The sequence below is a fragment of the Eleutherodactylus coqui genome, chromosome 9, assembly GCF_035609145.1.
Source record: "Eleutherodactylus coqui strain aEleCoq1 chromosome 9, aEleCoq1.hap1, whole genome shotgun sequence".
NCBI classification, from domain to species: domain Eukaryota; kingdom Metazoa; phylum Chordata; class Amphibia; order Anura; family Eleutherodactylidae; genus Eleutherodactylus; species Eleutherodactylus coqui.
The window spans coordinates 40,450,205-40,470,365 of record NC_089845.1 but is presented as its reverse complement, the minus strand read 5'-3'; the positions used below and the strand labels follow the sequence as shown (position 1 = coordinate 40,470,365).

The 20,161-nt window shown below is 43.6% G+C and overlaps 1 protein-coding gene across 3 annotated transcripts in view; it reads right to left on the bottom strand.

Annotated features, from left to right (window-relative positions):
* The window catches only part of GMDS (GDP-mannose 4,6-dehydratase), a 621,910-nt gene that overhangs the window by 2,639 nt on the left and 599,110 nt on the right, over positions 1 to 20,161 (bottom strand). For all 3 annotated transcript variants that reach the window (XM_066579263.1, XM_066579264.1, XM_066579265.1), the window contains exon 11: positions 828 to 896. In XM_066579263.1, the coding sequence (XP_066435360.1) occupies positions 828 to 896 (69 nt within the window). The remainder of the gene's footprint in view (positions 1 to 827; positions 897 to 20,161) is intronic.

Here is a 20,161-nt window from a genome sequence, read left to right as displayed (position 1 = left end):
ATACGCAAGGAGAAGCATGAAGCACTGCGTAATTCCACTGGAAAAAGAACACATCTGGAGCTAATTAGCCATTCCAATTGGTACGTTTATTTGCCGTGTGCAAATGATTATGCCCTGCGGGCAGAAAAAGTACAATAAATTACGCCGCTATGCGTGCAAAAAAGTACAGTGCGCAAAAACACAGCGTAATTGTGCTGAGAGGATAAAGTTTTGGGATTTATATTTTTGACAAACTACCACGGAGCGGGCATGAAGCAAACAGAACACTTGCTTTGTTTTTCTTGCCAACTTGTATGTAGGTTGGGCTCACACGAGCAGGTCGGATTCCGGCTGTGAGCCCGGCTGGTTACCCTGCTTACCTCCCATAACTATACTGCAAATGGCCGCGAAGGTTCGCAGGCGGTCATGCGCAGTACAGGGTTTGTTTGCTTATTTGTATTTCCATCGCCCTTGCTTGTTAATTGCGTATGGGCCGCAGGTCAGAGGGCCTCCTGTTACATCAATGGATGTTGTCCGCATGGCAAAATAGAGCATGCCGTGATTCTTCTTCGCGGATTACGCAATTCGTATCTGCGAGTAAGTAAAAATGCATGACTTTCAATGCCCGCAATTTCCTGACAAAATCTGCCCGCGTGAGCCTGGCCTAAGACTTAAAAGAAGATGTTGACTCCAATTTGGACTACTAAGAAGTCCTATGTGGCCTTGAAAAAAATATTTTTGGCTAGATGCGGGAAAAAAAATGTCATCTACATAATGCAACATTTATCACTCGACATCAAGGTTCCAAAAGAGTTAAACACATTGAAATGCATCAATAGAATACTTACATCGAATGTGACCCGCGGTGCCCAGCCCAGCTTCTGCTTAGCCTTGCTGCAGTCTCCTTGTAGAAACTCCTGCGGGTGCAAAGAGAGCAGTAAGTTTCAGGAACGGCTAAATCACTGTCATACCAATACAGCCTATCAGATCTCAGGGGCCCGTATGGTGCAAGTAGATCCAAACCTCAAATAAGTCAAACAGCAGTCCCCCCCACCAGCCTACACGATGCCACCAACCTGGTAACGATAGAATATTGACTCTCAAGGTTGTGTACTACGGGGAAAAGGAAAACAAGACTGCCAGGACTTGTAGAGCTCAGAGTCCTGTGTGGCTCGGATACCTCATGTTCCGTACGGCCGCCCGCACACACAGCGGTATCACACATTTATGGGTACATTTTTGTCCAAAATTCTGCAGCCAGATGTGATTCCAAAGTTTAAAGAAAAATACTGAAAAGTTTCTATACAAAGTGTTTTGGTGTTCTTGTAGCATTTTTCGGGTTGGAGGTACTTTAGAACGCAGGGGTGTTTTTTCATCCTCCGTAGGCTTCTTCACGGGACTTTAAAAAACGCCAGGAAAAAGGTAAATACAAAATGTAAAAGAAAAAGAAAAAATTCCACTAAGAATACTTTTTCTGTGTGTTTTAAACTGCCGGAAAGTGTTTGTGAGGGAGCCCCAAGAGAAATGAGGTGAGATGTACCTGAAAGTGTCCCATGAGAACTTTTAAAAACTTTTAAAAACTTTTATTATGTTAATAGACAATGAGGTCCTACGTTGGGTCCATCCTCCATCCATCCAACATGCCAACAAATACAGACTCAACTAACAAATGACTGGCGCCAATGTCAGCTCTAAAGGGTATTATAGCCTTCAAGTGGGAGCCTTGCTAGTGTGCCACAGCCTGAGCTGACAGTCCCGGCCTCCGGTAGGCCAGTCTGTCTATGGGTGATCTAAAAGTGATCTTCGGTAATCTAGCTGTGCAGCGTGGCTGCTGTCCTGAAGCACTATGTAACGTCACCAGAACAAGCCACCCATTGATTGTCCTAAGTAGGACAGTCTAGTACAATCAGACTTCAGTCCATGCGTTGGCCACCCTGCTTCACGCATCTGTGCGGACACAAATGTCATTACATCCCCAGCAATTCGAAGCCACGTGGCGGTGAGCTCTATAGGTCGTAAGTGATGTAAAGAATCTAGGAAGACAATCCATGAGGCGCGCACATCCCTGCCCGAGTCCATCCAGTAAGGCTGGATACTGTGCTCCTACGGCGTCTCTACAGCATTACTGATGTCCATGTTCATTGCACATCAACATCACTTTCTGAAATCTGCATGCATTTTGTCTCGAGATGCTGAGGTTTTGTAATGCGGTTTTCATCCAATCAGCTGCTACAGGTGAAGAACGTGCTTGTAATGTACTTTACCTGTGCAACCACCCAGCTGCAAACTGCATTAAAAAAACTGCAGATTTTGCAGTAAAATGTGTGCAATTTTCAGACAATGCTTTGGATGTGCACTTGGGTTAGGAAGGATATGGCTTCACTTGAAGGATAGCATCTAGAGAAGAGGCTTATAAGGCAATGCATGTTACTCTGAGATATATGCAAATGGTAGTTGGAACAATGCCTCTACAGCGCCATCTATTGGAAGGCAGCATTCACACCTTTTAACAAGCCTTGTACCAAGGATTGGGAATAAGAGCTAAAACCAGAGTCTTCTGCAGAAGCCTTCCAATAGGTGGCGCTGTAGAGATATTGTTCCATCTTCCCATTTTGAAGTGCAATTAACATGCATACATAAAAAACACTGTGAAAACGCCTTAAGAATGTGCCATGTGGGTCAGCAGCCTAACAATGTCTTCATGGAGCAACTATTGTATATTTGTAAGAGGCGCAGAAGATACTTCTGTGTATATTATATGTTACGCTAAAAATTAATATTAGCCCACTAATTGTTTAAGAGACAAAAACTGAACGGAACACAATTAAAATGAGCCCTTCTAAACTTTACATTATGTATTAGGTCAAGGCAGCAGAAATGCAGCCCGAAGTTCTCGCTCACAATCTGAAGGTTGCGGGTTCAATTCTATCTTGGGTCAGGTAGCCGGCTCAATGTTGACTCAGCCTTCCATCCTTCCGAGATCGGTAAAATGAGTATCCAGCCTGCTGGGGGTACAGATGACTGGGAAGGCAATGGCAAACCACCCTGCAAAAACAGTCTGCCAAGAAAACGTCACAATGTGACGTCACCCTAGGAGTCAGTCATGGCTCGGTGTTTGCACCAGGGGATTTTACCTTTACTTAAACTTTATATAACAGCAAATTTGCATTTCCAGGCTAGAACAGTAGTAGAACAGTCAGTAGGATGAAAACTAGGCCTTGTGGTGCTACATTTAGGATGAAGAATAGGACTTGTGGTGCTACATTTAGGATGAAGACTAGGCCTTCCGGTGCTACATTTAGGATAAAGACTAGGCCTTGTGGTGCTACATTTAGGATAAAGACTAGGCCTTGTGGTGCTACATTTAGGATAAAGACTAGGCCTTGTGGTGCTACATTTAGGATAAAGACTAGGCCTTGTGGTGCTACATTTAGGATGAAGAATAGGACTTGTGGTGCTACATTTAGGATGAAGACTAGGCCTTCCGGTGCTACATTTAGGATAAAGACTAGGCCTTGTGGTGCTACATTTAGGATAAAGACTAGGCCTTGTGGTGCTACATTTAGGATAAAGACTAGGCCTTGTGGTGCTACATTTAGGATAAAGACTAGGCCTTGTGGTGCTACATTTAGGATAAAGACTAGGCCTTGTGGTGCTACCTTTAGGATAAAGACTAGGCCTTGTGGTGCTACATTTAGGATGAAGACTAGGCCTTGTGGTGCTACATTTAGGATGAGGACTAGGCCTTGTGGTGCTACATTTAGGATGAGGACTAGGCCTTGTGGTGCTACATTTAGGATAAAGACTAGGCCTTGTGGTGCTACATTTAGGATGAGGACTAGGCCTTGTGGTGCTACATTTAGGATGAGGACTAGGCCTTGTGGTGCTACATTTAGGATAAAGACTAGGCCTTGTGGTGCTACATTTAGGATAAAGACTAGGCCTTGTGGTGCTACATTTAGGATGAAGACTAGGCCTTGTGGTGTTACATTTAGGATGAAGACTAGGCCTTGTGGTGCTACATTTAGGATGAAGACTAGGCCTTGTGGTGTTACATTTAGGATGAAGACTAGGTCTTGTGGTGCTACATTTAGGATGAATTCCCTTTCGGATAAAGACTAGGATTCGTGCTGCTACATGCCTCCTAAACTTTACCTCAATAGATACAATATATACAAAACAGCAGCTTAAAGCACATTAAACAAGCAGGAGAACTAGTTATTAAGACAAGTGTGATTCCTGCTAAAAATCTTTGTTGCTTCTTAACGATCGGATTATCATCGCTGGAGCAATTAGCTTTTCCAGCAGACTAATCCGTGTCTCTATAATGAAGAACAGTTTATGGACCGTAAGTAGCTACAATTTGTCCTAAACAATGAAATCAAGCTAAAGCCCGAGGCCGCACTAAGTCCTTTCAGGGACAATGTTCATTTTAGGGTGAAAGGTAATGTCAGGGCTAGACTCCTGTAAGTGATTACTCCGCAGCCTCGGCCGTCCAACCGCAGATCTCTATGTGCCACTGCTGGAAACCCCAAAATACAAACACATCCCCCCAAGAAGAGATGAAATTACTTGTGTTACACTCGATGGTCCACAATTATGTGAAGAGCCGACAGATAAATCTGTTCAGATTTCTAGTTTTCCTCTGCCTAACCGCACTGTGGAAGAACAGCAGAGGCGCACCGGAGAGCCCCGCGGTCGGGTTACTGAATCAACTGCTTCGCATTATTGTCTTGCTTTGTTTAAAACAGAAGTAAATCACAAAACAAACACAATAACAAATGAAATGCCCGACCTTAAATAAAAACATGTGCTCCAGGCACAGAGCTGGAACTGCGAAGACTTCACTAAAGTCAGGAGGCTGAGGCATGAGTGCTTCTCTGGTGCAGCCTGCCCTCTGCTGAGCGGGCGGGCACAGCTATACGGGGGTCCGTACAATTATGCCAGGCAGATCAATGACATTTTAAGCATTTTTAAATATCACTGAAATATCTATTTTTCATATATTTTTTTTTAGGAAAACAACTCACATTGGACTTTTAGAAGTCATGTACCGCAAGTCCCACTGAAAACTGCATTTAGTTGCAATGTGTGTAAATAAGTATAAGGCCAGATTTACATGGGAGTGTTTGCAAGTGCAACATTTGGGGTGATTTCCATGGTTTCGGTCACATGCACATATTTCTTCCTGCACCTTTTATGATCACACAAACCGCAGCATGCTCTAATTTCCACCAAAACTTCTCGTAGAAGTCAATGGGGATGGGCAGATGCGTGCAAAATATGCTAGGAGATGCGTGAAACACTGCGCAATTGTAAAAAGAACACACCTGGATCTCATTAGACAAGTTAGCCATTTCAATTGGTGCATCTTTGGCTGCCACGCGCCATTGCACATGCCCATGCGGGCAGAAAAGTTACAGTAAAATATCCCAATGGCCGCAAAAAATGCACAGTTCATTCCACAAAACGCTACGCTCATGTGAATCTGGGCAAAGAGATCATCCAATACATATCCTACACCTGCCTGTCAGTCCGGCTACTATCATACTTGTGTCCGTCTGTGAGACGGGGTTTCCAGCAGTGGCACATATAGATCTGCGGTTGGGACGGCCGACGCTGTGGAGTAATCACTCACAGGAGTCTAGCCCTGACATTACCTTTCACCCTAAATTGAACACCGTCCCTGGAAAGCCTTTCTGCGGCCTCAGGGTTTAGATTGATTTCATTGTTAAGGACAAATTGTAGCTACTTGGGGCCTGTGAAATGTTCTTCATTGCAGACGTGGATTAGTTGATGGAACTGCAGAGTTCTTTGTGAGTCGGACTATATCTTATATGATTACTTGCTTTGTTAGTAAGAGAAGATTCTCAACATTCAGCAAATGTACTTGATAACTGTACTGTGCATAGGGATATCACACATACAAGGCGCCCATACAGATTAGAAGAATGTCAGCCAAACCCGGGGATGTCAGGGACCATGCATCGCGGAATACATACTCTCCACCAATGGCAGAGGGAAAGAAGGATCAGGTATTTCAGCATATCCCATCTTCCGTTGTCACAGGAGATAAGCTGCACACCCATGCATGTGTAAGGAAGGGGGGTGGGAAATTGGGTCTTTATTACTATATGAGGGGGAGTGGAGGGGCAATATTACTATATGGGGGGATGCTGAAGGGCACTAATACTATATAAGTGGGCAATATTATTATATAAGCAGGCACCGTTATGGTATAAGGGAACACTGAAGAGCATTATTAATGCATAAAGCCGAAATATTAATTTTGGGGGCAGAAAAAGGGCATTATTAACCCTTGCCAATCCAATTTGTATCCCGGTTTTCCTAGGGGGTTACTCTTTTTTTGCCATTATACAATGGCGCTATCTGCTGGCTAAAGCCAGTACTGCATGAGGTGACAGGTTGGATAGGCTCCAACAGCAGAGAGGCTGGAAATATACAGTAAGAGAACCCCAAAGGACGTCTTCCAACATCAGAGCTGTATAGCTTTAAATCGTAATGTCTTCAGAGGTCAGACAGTGGATTGGAAAGGGTTAACTGTGGGTAGAGGATGGGGAAGTCAGAAAAGGCAGCATTATTACTTGTGGAGGTCAACAAGGGGGCATTATTACTGATGAGATTTAAAACAGGGCACTTTTACTGTGTGTATGGCACTTAAAACAGCACTTACGATGTGGGGTCTAATTGCTATCTGGGATACTATGTATTATGTAGAGGAGTGGAAAATATACAAAGGGCGATGGAAAACCAAGAAGCCAAAAGTTTCTGTATGTCAACGCCTGCAGAGACAAGTTGTGACTGGGAGAAGTAATCATGGCAGTATGGGCCTGGATAGAGAAGAAAAGGAAAAGAGAATGACACCAATCAGAGATGATGCCATCTTTGATCAGTGGAAGTAACTGCAGTGTAATCACTATTACTGTGTACAGCAGGTATCTGACTTATTTGGAAATATAATAGTACTGTGAGGAGGGTCACTGAGGGGCGTTATTACTGCGAGGGGATAAAAAGGCGTGTGACTTCGGCAAAAGGACATGGCCTAACAATTTGTCACTACATACACCACTTCCTTTCTTCTTTTTATTGTTTTAAGGTAAGGCATGGCAAAATAACTGTCCTGACTGGGGGCAGGGCCTGGGGTCCATCATGTGGACAGCCCTAATCTGGCCCTGGTTGGTCAACAGCTGTTTGCGGTATATTTAAGAGAAAGATCAGAGACCGGCTAACAGTTGTATCCACACAATGCCAATTCCAAAGATGGGAGAGGTCTTATCCCCCATTTGTTGGTGATATATCTGTGCACGGGCATCTCAGGTCATGTTCACACAGTGGAATTGACAGCGGAAAGTTCTATGAAAATGACGGCTCTAAAATCCGCTGTTTTCTGACACAGTTTTGGCGCAAATCCGCGTGCAGAATAATGACGCGGAAAATCAGGTTCCAGCATCAAGAAGTGACGTCACTTCTTGATGCAGAAATGAAATTTTCTGCATTGGAATTCCACACGCGGAATTTGCCCATTGACAGGGCGAATTCCACATACAGATTGGCGGCAAATAGCCATGGATTCTTCCTTATACTTTACAATGGACGTGGTGTGCAACACACACACAACATCGGGTAAAAATTAATTTATGCTCTGATGAAACATTGACGGCAGCGGTCATCAGTATGTACAGCACTCGCCGGATGTTACCGGTGATTGGCTGCAGTGGTCGCACCATCGCTTGCGCAAGGTGAGCACAGGCTAGCGGGGCACTATTAGATCAGCTGTGCTGGAGCGGCAAGGGGATTAAAATGTGAGTTTTGTCTTTATTTCTTACGGTATTGCATATCCAGCTGCAGAAAAGGTGACTATGGGCTCTCCCCTAATGATATAGCATATGCAGCTGCCATAAAACCCCTTGGAACGCGCTGTGAAAGCGTCACTCAGTCCTGTTGAGCAATAAGCTATAAACTTATTAATAATAAAAATCAATTTGCAACAGTGAAGAATAAACTTCCACCCTCCTGGAGCCGAAGACAAAGGGCCACATTGTGTAGGGCTGTGACAACGCTGCAGAAACCAGTGAGAAATGTAAGGCATTTCAATGTAAATAGCCGGCTTCCTGAGCGCTGCTCCGGGGTGTGAGCGCTGCATTTACTCTGCCTATTTAGGTGAAAGATATGGTCTGAAAATGTATCGGGCTAATTTAATCATTGTAATTGATATTTTCAAACTATTACGACTGCAAATAAAAGCAGCCAGGTTAACAAGCTGAGATTGGGGAGAGTTAATCCATGCTGGAAAGCCTTGACTGCAATAATAAATTGTAACGATCTCTCAATTTCATGTCATAAATACGCATACTCAGAATACTGGGCTTTTTTCTGTTTAATCCACTGAAACGTTCCTTCTAATTCCCCAGGCATCTAACAACCTCGTCCTCTGGAGGAACTGTGATTGGAAACAGCTCTGCCAGCCGTAGACCGACATAAGAGCCTCTCATTTCCTTATCAGTGAGATGCCGGTCATACAGGCGGCATTTATCACAGAATCAATGCAGAAAAACGGACAAATACCAATCCCAACTATAAAGGTTTCTGGCAGGAGAGGTAATTTGAAGACTTATTTCCCATTAGAAACATCATTAGTTTCCAGAAGTCCAATGTCTACTACTGTGAGAAAAAGGAATCAGACAGCCCGGACTCAAACATATCCATTTTCACTTGGAGATAAGCGGTATATGAGATGTGTTACTATTTACCTCCCATTTCCTATACTAGTAAACGAGCACTTTAGCTGAAATAGTTGTTAGACACATAAATGTTAAGGTGGCTCAGTGGTTAGCACTGTCGCCTTGTAGTGCTGGGATCCTGGGTTCAAATCCCACCAAAGACAACACCTACACGATTCTCCCCGTGCTTGCATGGGTTTCCTCCCACATTCCAAAAACATACAGATAGGTGAATATAGATTGTGAGCCCCAAAGGGGACAGAACCTAATATCAAGTGATGTAATATGCATGTGCTATATAAATAAAGTATGCCCCCCTGACACCTCAATAAGCCATCTATGACCATCATGGCACTGAAAAAGGAGAAATGTACTAATCACTTTGTTGACCGTATATTACAAGGATGTCTCTTTTTCATTAAATGGTCACTACCTTTTCAAACAACTTATACCTAAGTGATAGCCAATAACTAGCAAAACCCATTTATCTTAACCCTTTCCAATCCAATTTCTATTTTGGTTTTCCTAGGGGGCTTACTCTTTTTCTGCTGTTATACAATGGTGCTATCTGCTGGCTAAAGCCAGTACTGCAGGAGGTGACACGTTGGATAGGCTCCGACAGCAGAGAGGCTGGCAATATACAGTAAGAGAACCCCGACGGACGTCCTTCAACATCGGAGCTGTACAGCCTTAAATCATAATGTCTTAAGACGTCAGACAGTGGATTGAAAAGGGTTAAATTATGTTTTACCTAACAGGTGACTTTTCAGAATAAGCAGCTATGTGTGGACATGAGGAATAACACTACATCTGGCCATTATATGACTTGTATCCTGCATTTATCATCATTTTTCCTCTTTGCAGGCTGTATCTCTAATTCTCAGTTCTCTCTGAGCAGTTGGGTGAATACTAGCTATTATGTGGTGCTCTATGCAATGTACATACATAAGACTACAGGTTCTGCTCTCTGTCACACACACACAAAACAATTGCATCATGTAAGACACTATATAGAGGCATTGAGCAGTATAGATGTGATTTCAGTATTTAACTGTGGCAACACAGTAAATCATCTACTGTTATTTGTAGCAACTATGTGTGAGTCTCTCTCCTCCCCATAGACTTCTATTGGCAATACCAGACAACACACTCTCACACTTCCTGTAATCTGTCCTGCGATCTCTGCTACTAGAGAAGACATCACTTGACAACAGGCAGTGGGCCGAAAATAGAAGGGAGGACCCTTCAGAATGCAAAGGTGATCCTATGCTGAAGATGTGTTAGGAAAGAGGATCCACAACCTCCTCCTGGAGGATGTAGATCAGGGCAACGAAAGTAAGTAAGCTAAATCTGAAGGTATGTATCATTCTTTATGGACTGTCTGCGATATTCAGGAGTTATGGCCATTTCTTGCAGCATAGTCCATAAAAGAGTCCATCCTGCAAGTAGGAGCATTGATTCTTCAGAAAATACCAAGCTGCTGCATTTACCATCATTACCATCGTATGAGTAATGAGGAAATAACAAGATGATAACTAAATCCCAAAATATCAAAGTGCTTTTGCAACATGTAAGCTGAAAAATAAAGGATGAGTAACTCTTTGGATACTATTTTTATACTGATCTGAAGTTCTTTTATGCTCTTCTTCTTCATATACATGGTTGATCTGGAAGTTCAGCTACTTTCTATGGAAATATCCAACAGTTCAGTTTCACTGTCAGCTATGTGACCCAACAGCAAGAATCTAACTGTAACTCATCCAAGCTCCACAATGCACCACTCCCTGGTCACAAGGAACCGGCACAGACTGCAAATAAGGGATACAGTTAAACACTTTAAGTAGACTATGAAATTGTTACTCAAATACCACATTTTCTCCTATTAATTTGTGACAGATAGACTTGTCAATCAACTTATCAGTACTTGCATTAACCCAGAGGCTTAACGTGAAGCTTCTGGGCGCCAATGCAAAACCTGTAACGGGGCCCCGAACTATTATGCTTTATTCATAGTACTGGGCTCCCTATATGGAGAAGAGAGGCTTTATGGGCCCCCTAAGGCTCCTGGGCCCGGGTGCAACCGCATCCCCTGCACCCTCTATAGTTACGCCCCTGCATTAAAGGGGTTGTCCCGCGGCAGCAAGTGGGTCTATACACTTCTGTATGGCCATATTAATGCACTTTGTAATGTACATTGTGCATTAATTATGAGCCATACAGAAGTTATAAAAAGTTTTTTACTTACCTGCTCCGTTGCTAGCGTCCTCGTTCCCATGGAGCCGACTAATTTTCGCCCTCCGATGGCCAAATTAGCCGCGCTTGCGCAGTCCGGGTCTTCTGCTGTTCTCTATGGGGCTCCGTGTAGCTCCGCCCCGTCACGTGCCGATTCCAGCCAATCAGGAGGCTGAAATCGGCAATGGACCGCACAGAAGAGCTGCGGTCCACGGAGGTAGAGGATCCCGGCGGCCATCTTCACCGGTAAGTATAGAAGTCACCGGAGCGCCGGGATTCAGGTAAGCGCTGTGCTGTTCTTTTTTTCAGTCCCTGCATCGGGGTTGTCTCGCGCCGAACGGGGGGGGGTGGGGGTTGAAAAAAAAAACCCCGTTTCGGCGCGGGACAACCCCTTTAACCCCATTATCTCTGGGGTGGGAGTGGGGTAAAGGGAGGGACTTGTTATTTGTATAGCGCCAGTCTCGCTGAGTGTGGGAATTGAACTCGCAACCTTCAGGTCGTGAGTGAGAGCTTAGGACTGCATACTGCTGTCAACATTCTGCGCCACACGAGGCCACATGTAACAAAGTAAAAAAAAATTCCATGCACTCTTATTCTTGCTTTCTGCACTTCTGAAGAGGAGAATCCACGACTCCCATTTTTTAAAATACTTTTTTTAATTTAAGAACTGAGGTAGAAAACAGAACGGATGGAGAAGCCTCCCGAGATACAAACCGGGTCTACAAACACAGAGCAGGCCACATTAAGAGGGGAGGTAAGTCTAATGCCACATATAGTACAGGCCCGGACAGACGAGCAACACTGTAGAGGAGGCATGATAAGCCCACCCCAGATTCCGAATCCACCCCACAATTTTTCCAACTGGGAAACTAAACGGGAACCGGGGCTAGTCAGCCTTAAAACTGAAGAGAAAAAGAAGAAAGACTAGACAGAAAAAGTAGGAGAGAACTGAAGGGAAACAAAGAAGCAGGAGAAAAAGCAGGGAATATGAGAGCACAGAGTGGTAGGAACCAGAAAGGGAATGAAGGGCAGAAGGGGGTAGTAAGCGTTAAGGAGGAAAGGTGAAGAGGAAGACGAAGAAAAATGGATAGGGGGGGCCTTGGTAAGGGTAGGGTAAGGCACTGTGACAGGGTTCAAAGGTCTTAGCACTGGAATGCCATCCAGTAGAACCATGTTTTAGTAAATCAGTCATAAGAGTCATGTGTGGTAGATGTGAGATCCTACATATGCATGCCATCATTTGTTCTGGAAAACCACAAGGTCATGGAGGCATAACTCCATTTTAACCCTTTCCCAATCAGGGGTGTTTTGGCCCTTTATGTCTAGAACAAAAGTTCACCTTTTTGAATGCTGCAGGTTATTTTTTTTCCTAGTCTTCTAAGAGCGGTCCTCCCAGTGACTGGCAGGCTACTGTATATCCATCAATCAGATGATCAGTGTATGCACATGGTACCATTCATTCATTCTTACCATTTTCTGTAGTCCTAAAAAGAGTTGTTTATCCGGGATTATTCCGATTGCCAGATTTGAGTCGGGAAGGAATTTTTTTCCCTTATATGAGAAAAATTGGCTTCTACCTCATTGGGGTTTTTTGCCTTCCTCTGGATCAACATTGGGGGGTTTTAGACTGAACTTTATGGACATGTCTTTTTTCAGCCGTACATACTATGTTCTCCAAAATTTCTTTCGTTTTACTGTTTTTTGTTATTTCTTATTTTAAATTCGAGCTGATGTCAGTTAAAAGGGTTATTGAAGTGAAAAACAAATTCTAAAAGATTGGACTGCTTTGAAATAATAAACGGCCCTATACTCATCCTTTAATGCCCTCGCCATGCTGGTCTTCCGCTGACCTTTATTTACCTCCGGCAGGTGAGCCTAAATGCCGTTGTTCCCTCTAGAAACCAAAAACTGTCCTTGTTACCCATAACGGCCAATCAGAACTCAGCTCTCATTTTTAAATGTCTCAAGAGAAAATGAAATCTGAGCTCTGACTGTTTTTGAGGAGTAACGCCCAGTTCTGCTAGCTTTAATACACATGGCCTATAATGTGCAAGAAGGAAAATACCACACTTCGGTTTACAGGAAGTTCTATTGGATATTGTGTTTTGTATTTATGGGAACTTTAGATTAAATCTTTGCTGCCTCTAAAACACACGAATAAAGTAACAATTTAGAGAATGGGGGACTTTCTAAAGCAAAATTCAGGATATTACATTGTTTGGCTTATGAGTCACACATTCGAAAGAGGTTTAGGGAGTTTTAATTTAAAGAGACTCCATCACCATATTTTTAGACCCCCTCTGAGGGCAGCACGTGGTAGTGCCCGTCACACTGATATGTCTGCCGTGTGGATCAGTGCAGGAGTTTTGAAGAAACTTGCATTTTATCAGTAGCATCAAGACGGATCGCAAATGAGAGCAGAAACAACCCGAAGCTATTTTTCAACTACATAAACAGCAAAAGGATTTGCAGGGAGAGCGCTGGCCCTTTAAAAAACAATGCAGGAGAAATCATTGATGATGACGAAGGGAAAGCAAATCTAATAAACAGTTTCTTCTCAAGTGTGTTCACCAAAGAAAAGGAAATGCCACACGAGATGCAGGGGAATAAAATGAACCCCTCACAAAATATCTCATACCTAACGCAGGAGGAGGTGCGGAAGCGTCTAAAGAAAACTAAAATTGATAAATCACCGGGCCCAGATGGATTACACCCAAGGATACTAAAGGAACTAAGTGACGAGATAGCTAGGCCGCTATACCTAATATTTCTAGACACTATCAAGACCGGAGTAGTACCATTGGACTGGCGCATTGCCAACGTGGTTCCAATTTACAAAAAAGGGAGCAAAAGTGAGCCTGGTAACTACAGGCCAGTAAGTCTCACTTCAGTAACGGGAAAAATTTTCGAGGGGATTCTGAGAGACGCCATCGATGAGTACCTCAAGGAGATTAAGGGAATAACTCCTCACCAGCATGGATTCATGAAGGGTCGCTCATGTCAGACAAATCTGATCAGTTTCTACGATGAAGTAAGCTCTAAGCTGGACCAGGGAGAATCTATTGATCTTGTATATCTGGACTTCTCTAAAGCCTTTGACACCGTGCCACATAATAGGCTAATATACAAAATGAGGCAGCTCGGACTGGGCGAAAACGTGTGTAAGTGGGTAAAAAATTGGCTCAACGATAGAAAGCAGAGGGTGGTAATAAATGGTTCGTACTCTGATTGGACCACAGTCGCTAGCGGGGTGCCACAGGGTTCAGTATTAGGCCCCACTCTGTTCAACATATTTATCAATGACCTGATAGAGGGGCTGCACAGCAAAATATCAATATTTGCAGATGACACAAAATTATACAATATAATTAATGCAACGGAGGACAATGTGCGGCTACAAACGGACCTGGATAAGCTGGGGGCTTGGGCAGAAAAATGGCAAATGAAGTTCAATGTTGAAAAATGTAAGACTATGCACATGGGCAGGAGAAACGGATGTCACAAATATTCACTAAATGGGGTACTGCTAGGGAAAAGTGATATGGAAAAGGATCTGGGGGTATTAGTGGATAATAGACTAAACTGGAGTAACCAATGCCAGTCAGCCGCTGCAAAGGCAAATAAAGTCTTGGGGTGCATCAAAAGAGGTATAGGGGCGAAGGACGAGAACATTATCCTTCCATTATATAAGGCACTTGTCAGACCTCACATGGAATACTGCGTACAATTCTGGACACCGGTGCTCAGGAAAGATGTTACAGTACTGGAGAAGGTTCAAAGAAGAGCGACTAAACTAATACATGGAATGACGGGACTGGAATACCCAGAGAGGCTATCCAAATTGGGACTATTTACTCTAGAAAAAAGAAGGTTAAGAGGCGACCAAATAACCATGTAAAAGTACATGAGGGGACAACACATGGATCTCTCCCGCGATCTGTTTACACCCAGGACCACGACGGTAACAAGAGGACATCCGCTACGATTAGAGGAAAGTAGGTTTCATCACCAACACAGAAAGGGGTTCTTTACTGTAAGAGCAGTTAGACTGTGGAACTCTCTACCGGAGGAAGTGGTGATGGCAAAATCCATAGAGGAGTTTAAAAGGGGACTTGATGTCTTTCTGGAGAAGGATATTACAGGATATAAATTTTAGGTTAAGTGTCAACCCTGGTATATAGGCAGGTAGGAACTATTAGGGGTTGATCCAGGGAACAGTCTGATTGCCATTAGGGAGTCGGGAAGGAATTTTTTCCCCAAAAGGGCTAATTGACTTCTGGCCTTGGGGTTTTTTGCCTTCCTCTGGATCAACACAGTAGGATAGACAGGCTGGACTAGATGGACAATGTCTTCATTCGGCCTTACATACTATGTTACTATGTTACTATGTTACTTACTGTATATTAATGAGCTGCAGGCTACCTACACCCAACTTGCCCTCCAGCCAATGACTGACTGCAGTCTGCCCATTACTGTGCAGAGAGAGAGTTGCCAATCATTGGCTGGAGGTATCCTCAACTGAAGCATCACATGTAACTTGATTCCCTTTAAGGTGCCCAACCACATTACATGAATGGAAGCAAAACATGCCATTTGTTGCCCGACTAGCTGACTAACTAATATGTATGATGATGTCCTGTCTTTTCCCCAACAACAGATGTCGAGGGCAAGATGGGTTGGGCTGGTTGCATTTCAACATGTCCAATCCTTTTGTACTCAAGGGAGATAAGTCACCGTCAGAGGTGTCTGGCAGAGGCTTATGCCTTCAGAACAGACGCATGTGTATAGAGAAGTTGGGATGGAGAGTTGTCGGCCAAATGAGTATTCAGCCAACAGATATCTAAATGTTCTTGTTACCTTTATTGAATTTATAATAGTGCACCTTTATTGGCAGCAGACAGTGGTTGAGCGAGCTGGTGCCTGTGCATGCCCAGTCCTCTGCCCCAGCCCTGACTCCCTGGCCAATACCCTCCATGCATCTATAGAGGCATCCTGACTTGCCAGCGTAATGGCTCCGCAACATTTATTTTAATTTTCAGCATTTTAAAACACATGTAAAAAAGGCCATGCGCTTCAAGAGTTTTTAATTACACTTATGAATGGGAATTGAATAGTAGCTGAGCCTGCAATACCAAACGGGGACACCGCACCTTCACATCTGCTATTCTCATCTGAGAATCGGACAAAATAGGACATGCTGAAATATTTTACTTGAACTATTCATCCGAGTAACAGAAAGCCCATGTGACCACACCCCTGCAAATGAATAGGGGCTATATCCGTCAGACGGAAAAAACATAGGGGTGACGTCAGCACTCCTGCAGACATGACTTTCGTCTTTTCCAAAAGGGCCATTACTCTCCTCACCCCCTTCAGAACACATGCATGTTCAGGCGTGTCAAGCGTGCATGCGTGTGGGGGAGTCAGCGCGATCTCCCTCCATACATTGCGAGTGTCAGCTGTTTATTATAGCTGACACTTGCGGGCAACAGCTCCGACAAGCCGCTCAGCCGATCGGGGCTGTTAACCCTTTAAATGCTGCTGTCAAATCTGACAGCGGCATTTAAATCCCCTGAACAACAATGTTCAGCGGTCCTGAATGCCCCCCGCCCCCAGCGATGAGATCGGGAGAGCCGTGCAGGTGTCATGGCAGCCGGGGTCCTTCTGAAAGGCCCCAGGGCTGTTATGCCAGAATGCCTATCAAGCCAAGCCCCATGGGGTCGCTTGATGGAATGCCTGTTAGAGCGCAGTATGATGTAATGCCCCTGGGGACTTAAAAAAAAATAAAAATAAAAATAAGAACAATAAAGTTTTATTAATTATTAAAAAAAAAAAGTTATAAAGGTTCAAGAAAAAACTCTTTTGCCATATTTACAATAAAAATCTAAATAATAAATCAAAAATACATATTTGGTATTGCAGTGTCCATAAACGTCTGATCTATCAAATGCATTATTTACTGCGCACGGTGAACGTTGTCCGAAAAAATAAAATAAAGAACGCCAGAAACGCGCTTTTTTGGTCACCCTGTTGCCAAGAAAAATCTACTAAAAAACGATCAAAAATTCATATGGATTCAAAAATGGTACCAACGGAAACTGCAGGACGTACCGCACAAAATGAGCCCTCACATAACGAAGTCAAAGGAAAAATAAAAAGTTATTGTGCGCAGAAGATGGAGACAGAAAATAATTTAAAAAAATTAAATATCTTTAAAAAAAATTAGTAGAGCAAAAAAGAAAAAAAAAACTATACAAGTTTGGTATCGTAGTAATCGTACCGACCCATAGAATACAGTTATGTCATTTTTGTTGCAGTTTATGCGCTGTAGAAACAAGACACACTGAAAGATGGCGCAATGTCTTTTTTTTTCCATTTCTCTCCACTTCGATTTTTTTTAAGTTTTTCAGTACATTATACGGTAGATTAAATAGCACCATTGAAAAATACAACTCGTCCCGCAAAAAACAAGCCCTCATACAGCGACGTCGATGGATAAATAAAGGAGTTACGATTTTTTTTAAAAAGGGAGAGGAATAAACAAAAATGGAAAAAAGCAAAAAAAGCTTCATCACCAAGGGGTTAAGTAGCCCTTTGACCTCAGTTGGCAGCCATGTTTTGGGTTAAAAAAAAAAAAGCTGACCGGACTGCTCTTCAATAGGATTACTGAAGAATTCCAAATGTGTAGAATTTATGAGCAGCTCCAATTTGGAAAAGCAAATCTGCTCCTCAACCCCTTGTGTCTATGCAGTTCTGTGTAAGTAGCTCCTATAAGTTAGGCTGTGCTCAAATCTGCGCTGGAACATCTGCTCGCAGATCCGGCACAAAATACCGCAAGAAACGGCGCTGCATGCAACCCTTTTTCTTCCGGTAAAATGCCAGACAGCTGAGCGGAAGCCGTCCGGACCCCATTATAGTCAACGGGGTCTGTTTGGCGCTATTGAGTTCAATCATAAGACGGATCCGTTCGGCCAGGGGATTCCCCTTTCCTGCTCCCTGAAACCGGAACCCCCAATGCGGATGTGAAAGCAGCCTTAGCAAAAGTTTCTCATATTGATCCTTCAACAGAAAGTTTTTGTTTTTCTTGCTGCGCGATTTGGGAATCTATTTTGGCTGTTGTCTAGTGACACCTATAATGGGGTACAAGTGACATCGTAGGGAATGGCTGAGGCGCATGGACTAATGATGCATTACCATGTCGGGGGCCATGACACGCGGTGCCAGATTCCGGGTTCAAAATATAGTTTTTGTGTTTGTTTCCTTTTCCCCACATATGTAGGCAACGCTTACAGGAATCACGTTCTCTGGTTTTGATTCTCTACAACATTCTAAAATCAAGATGACAACACCGTGACATTCTCCGGAGTAAGGAGACCCACACAACACGCCGTAGAGCGCCATAGTTTACGATATACGGTATTCTTTACCCTACATTGATGACTGGATGCATAAAGATAGTGCAAAGTATTACAGAGCGTAGAGACAGTCTCGTGCTTTTTCAGCATTCCTAGAAATCTAATGCAGTGGAACAGCCAGGGTATCAGGGGAACGAAGGAATTTTAGGGGATTTAACTCCTAGTAGGAGCCTGCGGTAGCGATGGCCTCCATGCAAAAATGCTACATAGACCATATTTATGTAAAAAGACAAAGCCTTAAGTGCTAATTAGAATATATGTAGTTTATAAAGGTAGCAGAGACGGTTCAGGAATATTTTTATCTTCCAACTCTACAGAAATCTCCAATTTTCCTGTGCACAGGGATGGAAAAATGAAATGGCGCGGTGGAAAAAGCGATAGAGGTGGCCGGTGACAACTCATATAGTTGTAGGCTTTTCAAATCTGGGTTTGTGAATCTCAGCACAAATTAAAGCAGAAAGCCGCTCTGTGTTTTAATGACAGGAGTGATAAGAGACGACGAGAAAACAGCAAGCTGTCTGGTCTACTCAGGAAGTTCGGAATCAGCAGCATTGTCCGCCGGTGGAGGCCTAGAGAATTCCATCAGTGCTCAAACAATGCTTCAGCTCAACCTTGGGGAAATGGAGTCAGTCAGCACTGCCTCTGACAAGCATACTGACACTGGAGATAAACTAGTAAATGGAGCGAGCCAGAGGGAGCTGGCCCCTGCACTACATGTTCCACGCTGCCAGTGCGAAGGATGCAATGGACACATTCATCAACACAAGCTCATGATCTATCCCTCCATTAACTAATGCACAGCTCTCTAGCTGCCTGACTACATTTATGGCATGCACAGTAGCCCAGTCATATGAGAACCTCAGTGATGGGATGAAAAGCACTGATATTTACCAAAAAATATTTGGTCAATTTGGAAAAAAAATATTTTCGCCATTCCCCATGTAAATTAGTGGTTAAACCCTGAAGAAACAAAAATCAATCAACAACCCACCACAAAAATATCAACATGCCGACATTAATCCTGTGGACTGATTTGTGGACACGTCGAAAGCTTTATCATCCATCTGTGGCTCCGGTTCTAATGACGGTAAGATCAGTGGGTAGAAAATGGTCTATTAAACCGAAAATATGCTAATGATGGAATGAAGATGACTCTTCCGAAGCCCTGTGCCAATGAGTACCTTGTGAGACTGTAGAAGGGGAGAGAGTAAAGGCCCTTCAGACGGAACGACTTATCGTTCCAAAAAATCGTTTGAACGAGAGACCAATGAATTGTTCAGTGTAAACGTAGCCAAAGATCGAACGAGAATCGTTAACTTTTCGTATGTCGTTCATTTTCTGCAGCATAAAAATCATCGTTGGCTCATTCACTTATTCAGTCATTCTTACTGAGGCCTCGGTCACACAGACGTTTTTAGGTCCGATTTGCAGACGCGCTTGCAATCTGCAGATTTATAGACCCAATTCAAAGCAATGGGATTGGTCCGTTTTTGATGCGGATGTGCCGATAATTTTAGGACACACCGATTCGCAGAACGCATGTAACTGCGTTCTGCGCAAATCGGTGCTTGTATATGTGCTCAATGGGGCCGGCGGCAGCAGCGCCGACCCCATTGAGAACATATACTAAGATTGTTCTCCTTTGCCACAGCTGTGCCACAACTGTGGCATAGAAGAACAATGTTCTCCCATTGAAGTCAATGGAGCTGGCAATACAGCCGGCTCCGTTGAAAGCAATGGGCTGCCGGCAAGAGCGGGATGAATTTTCGGGGAAGGGCTTAAAATATAAGCCCT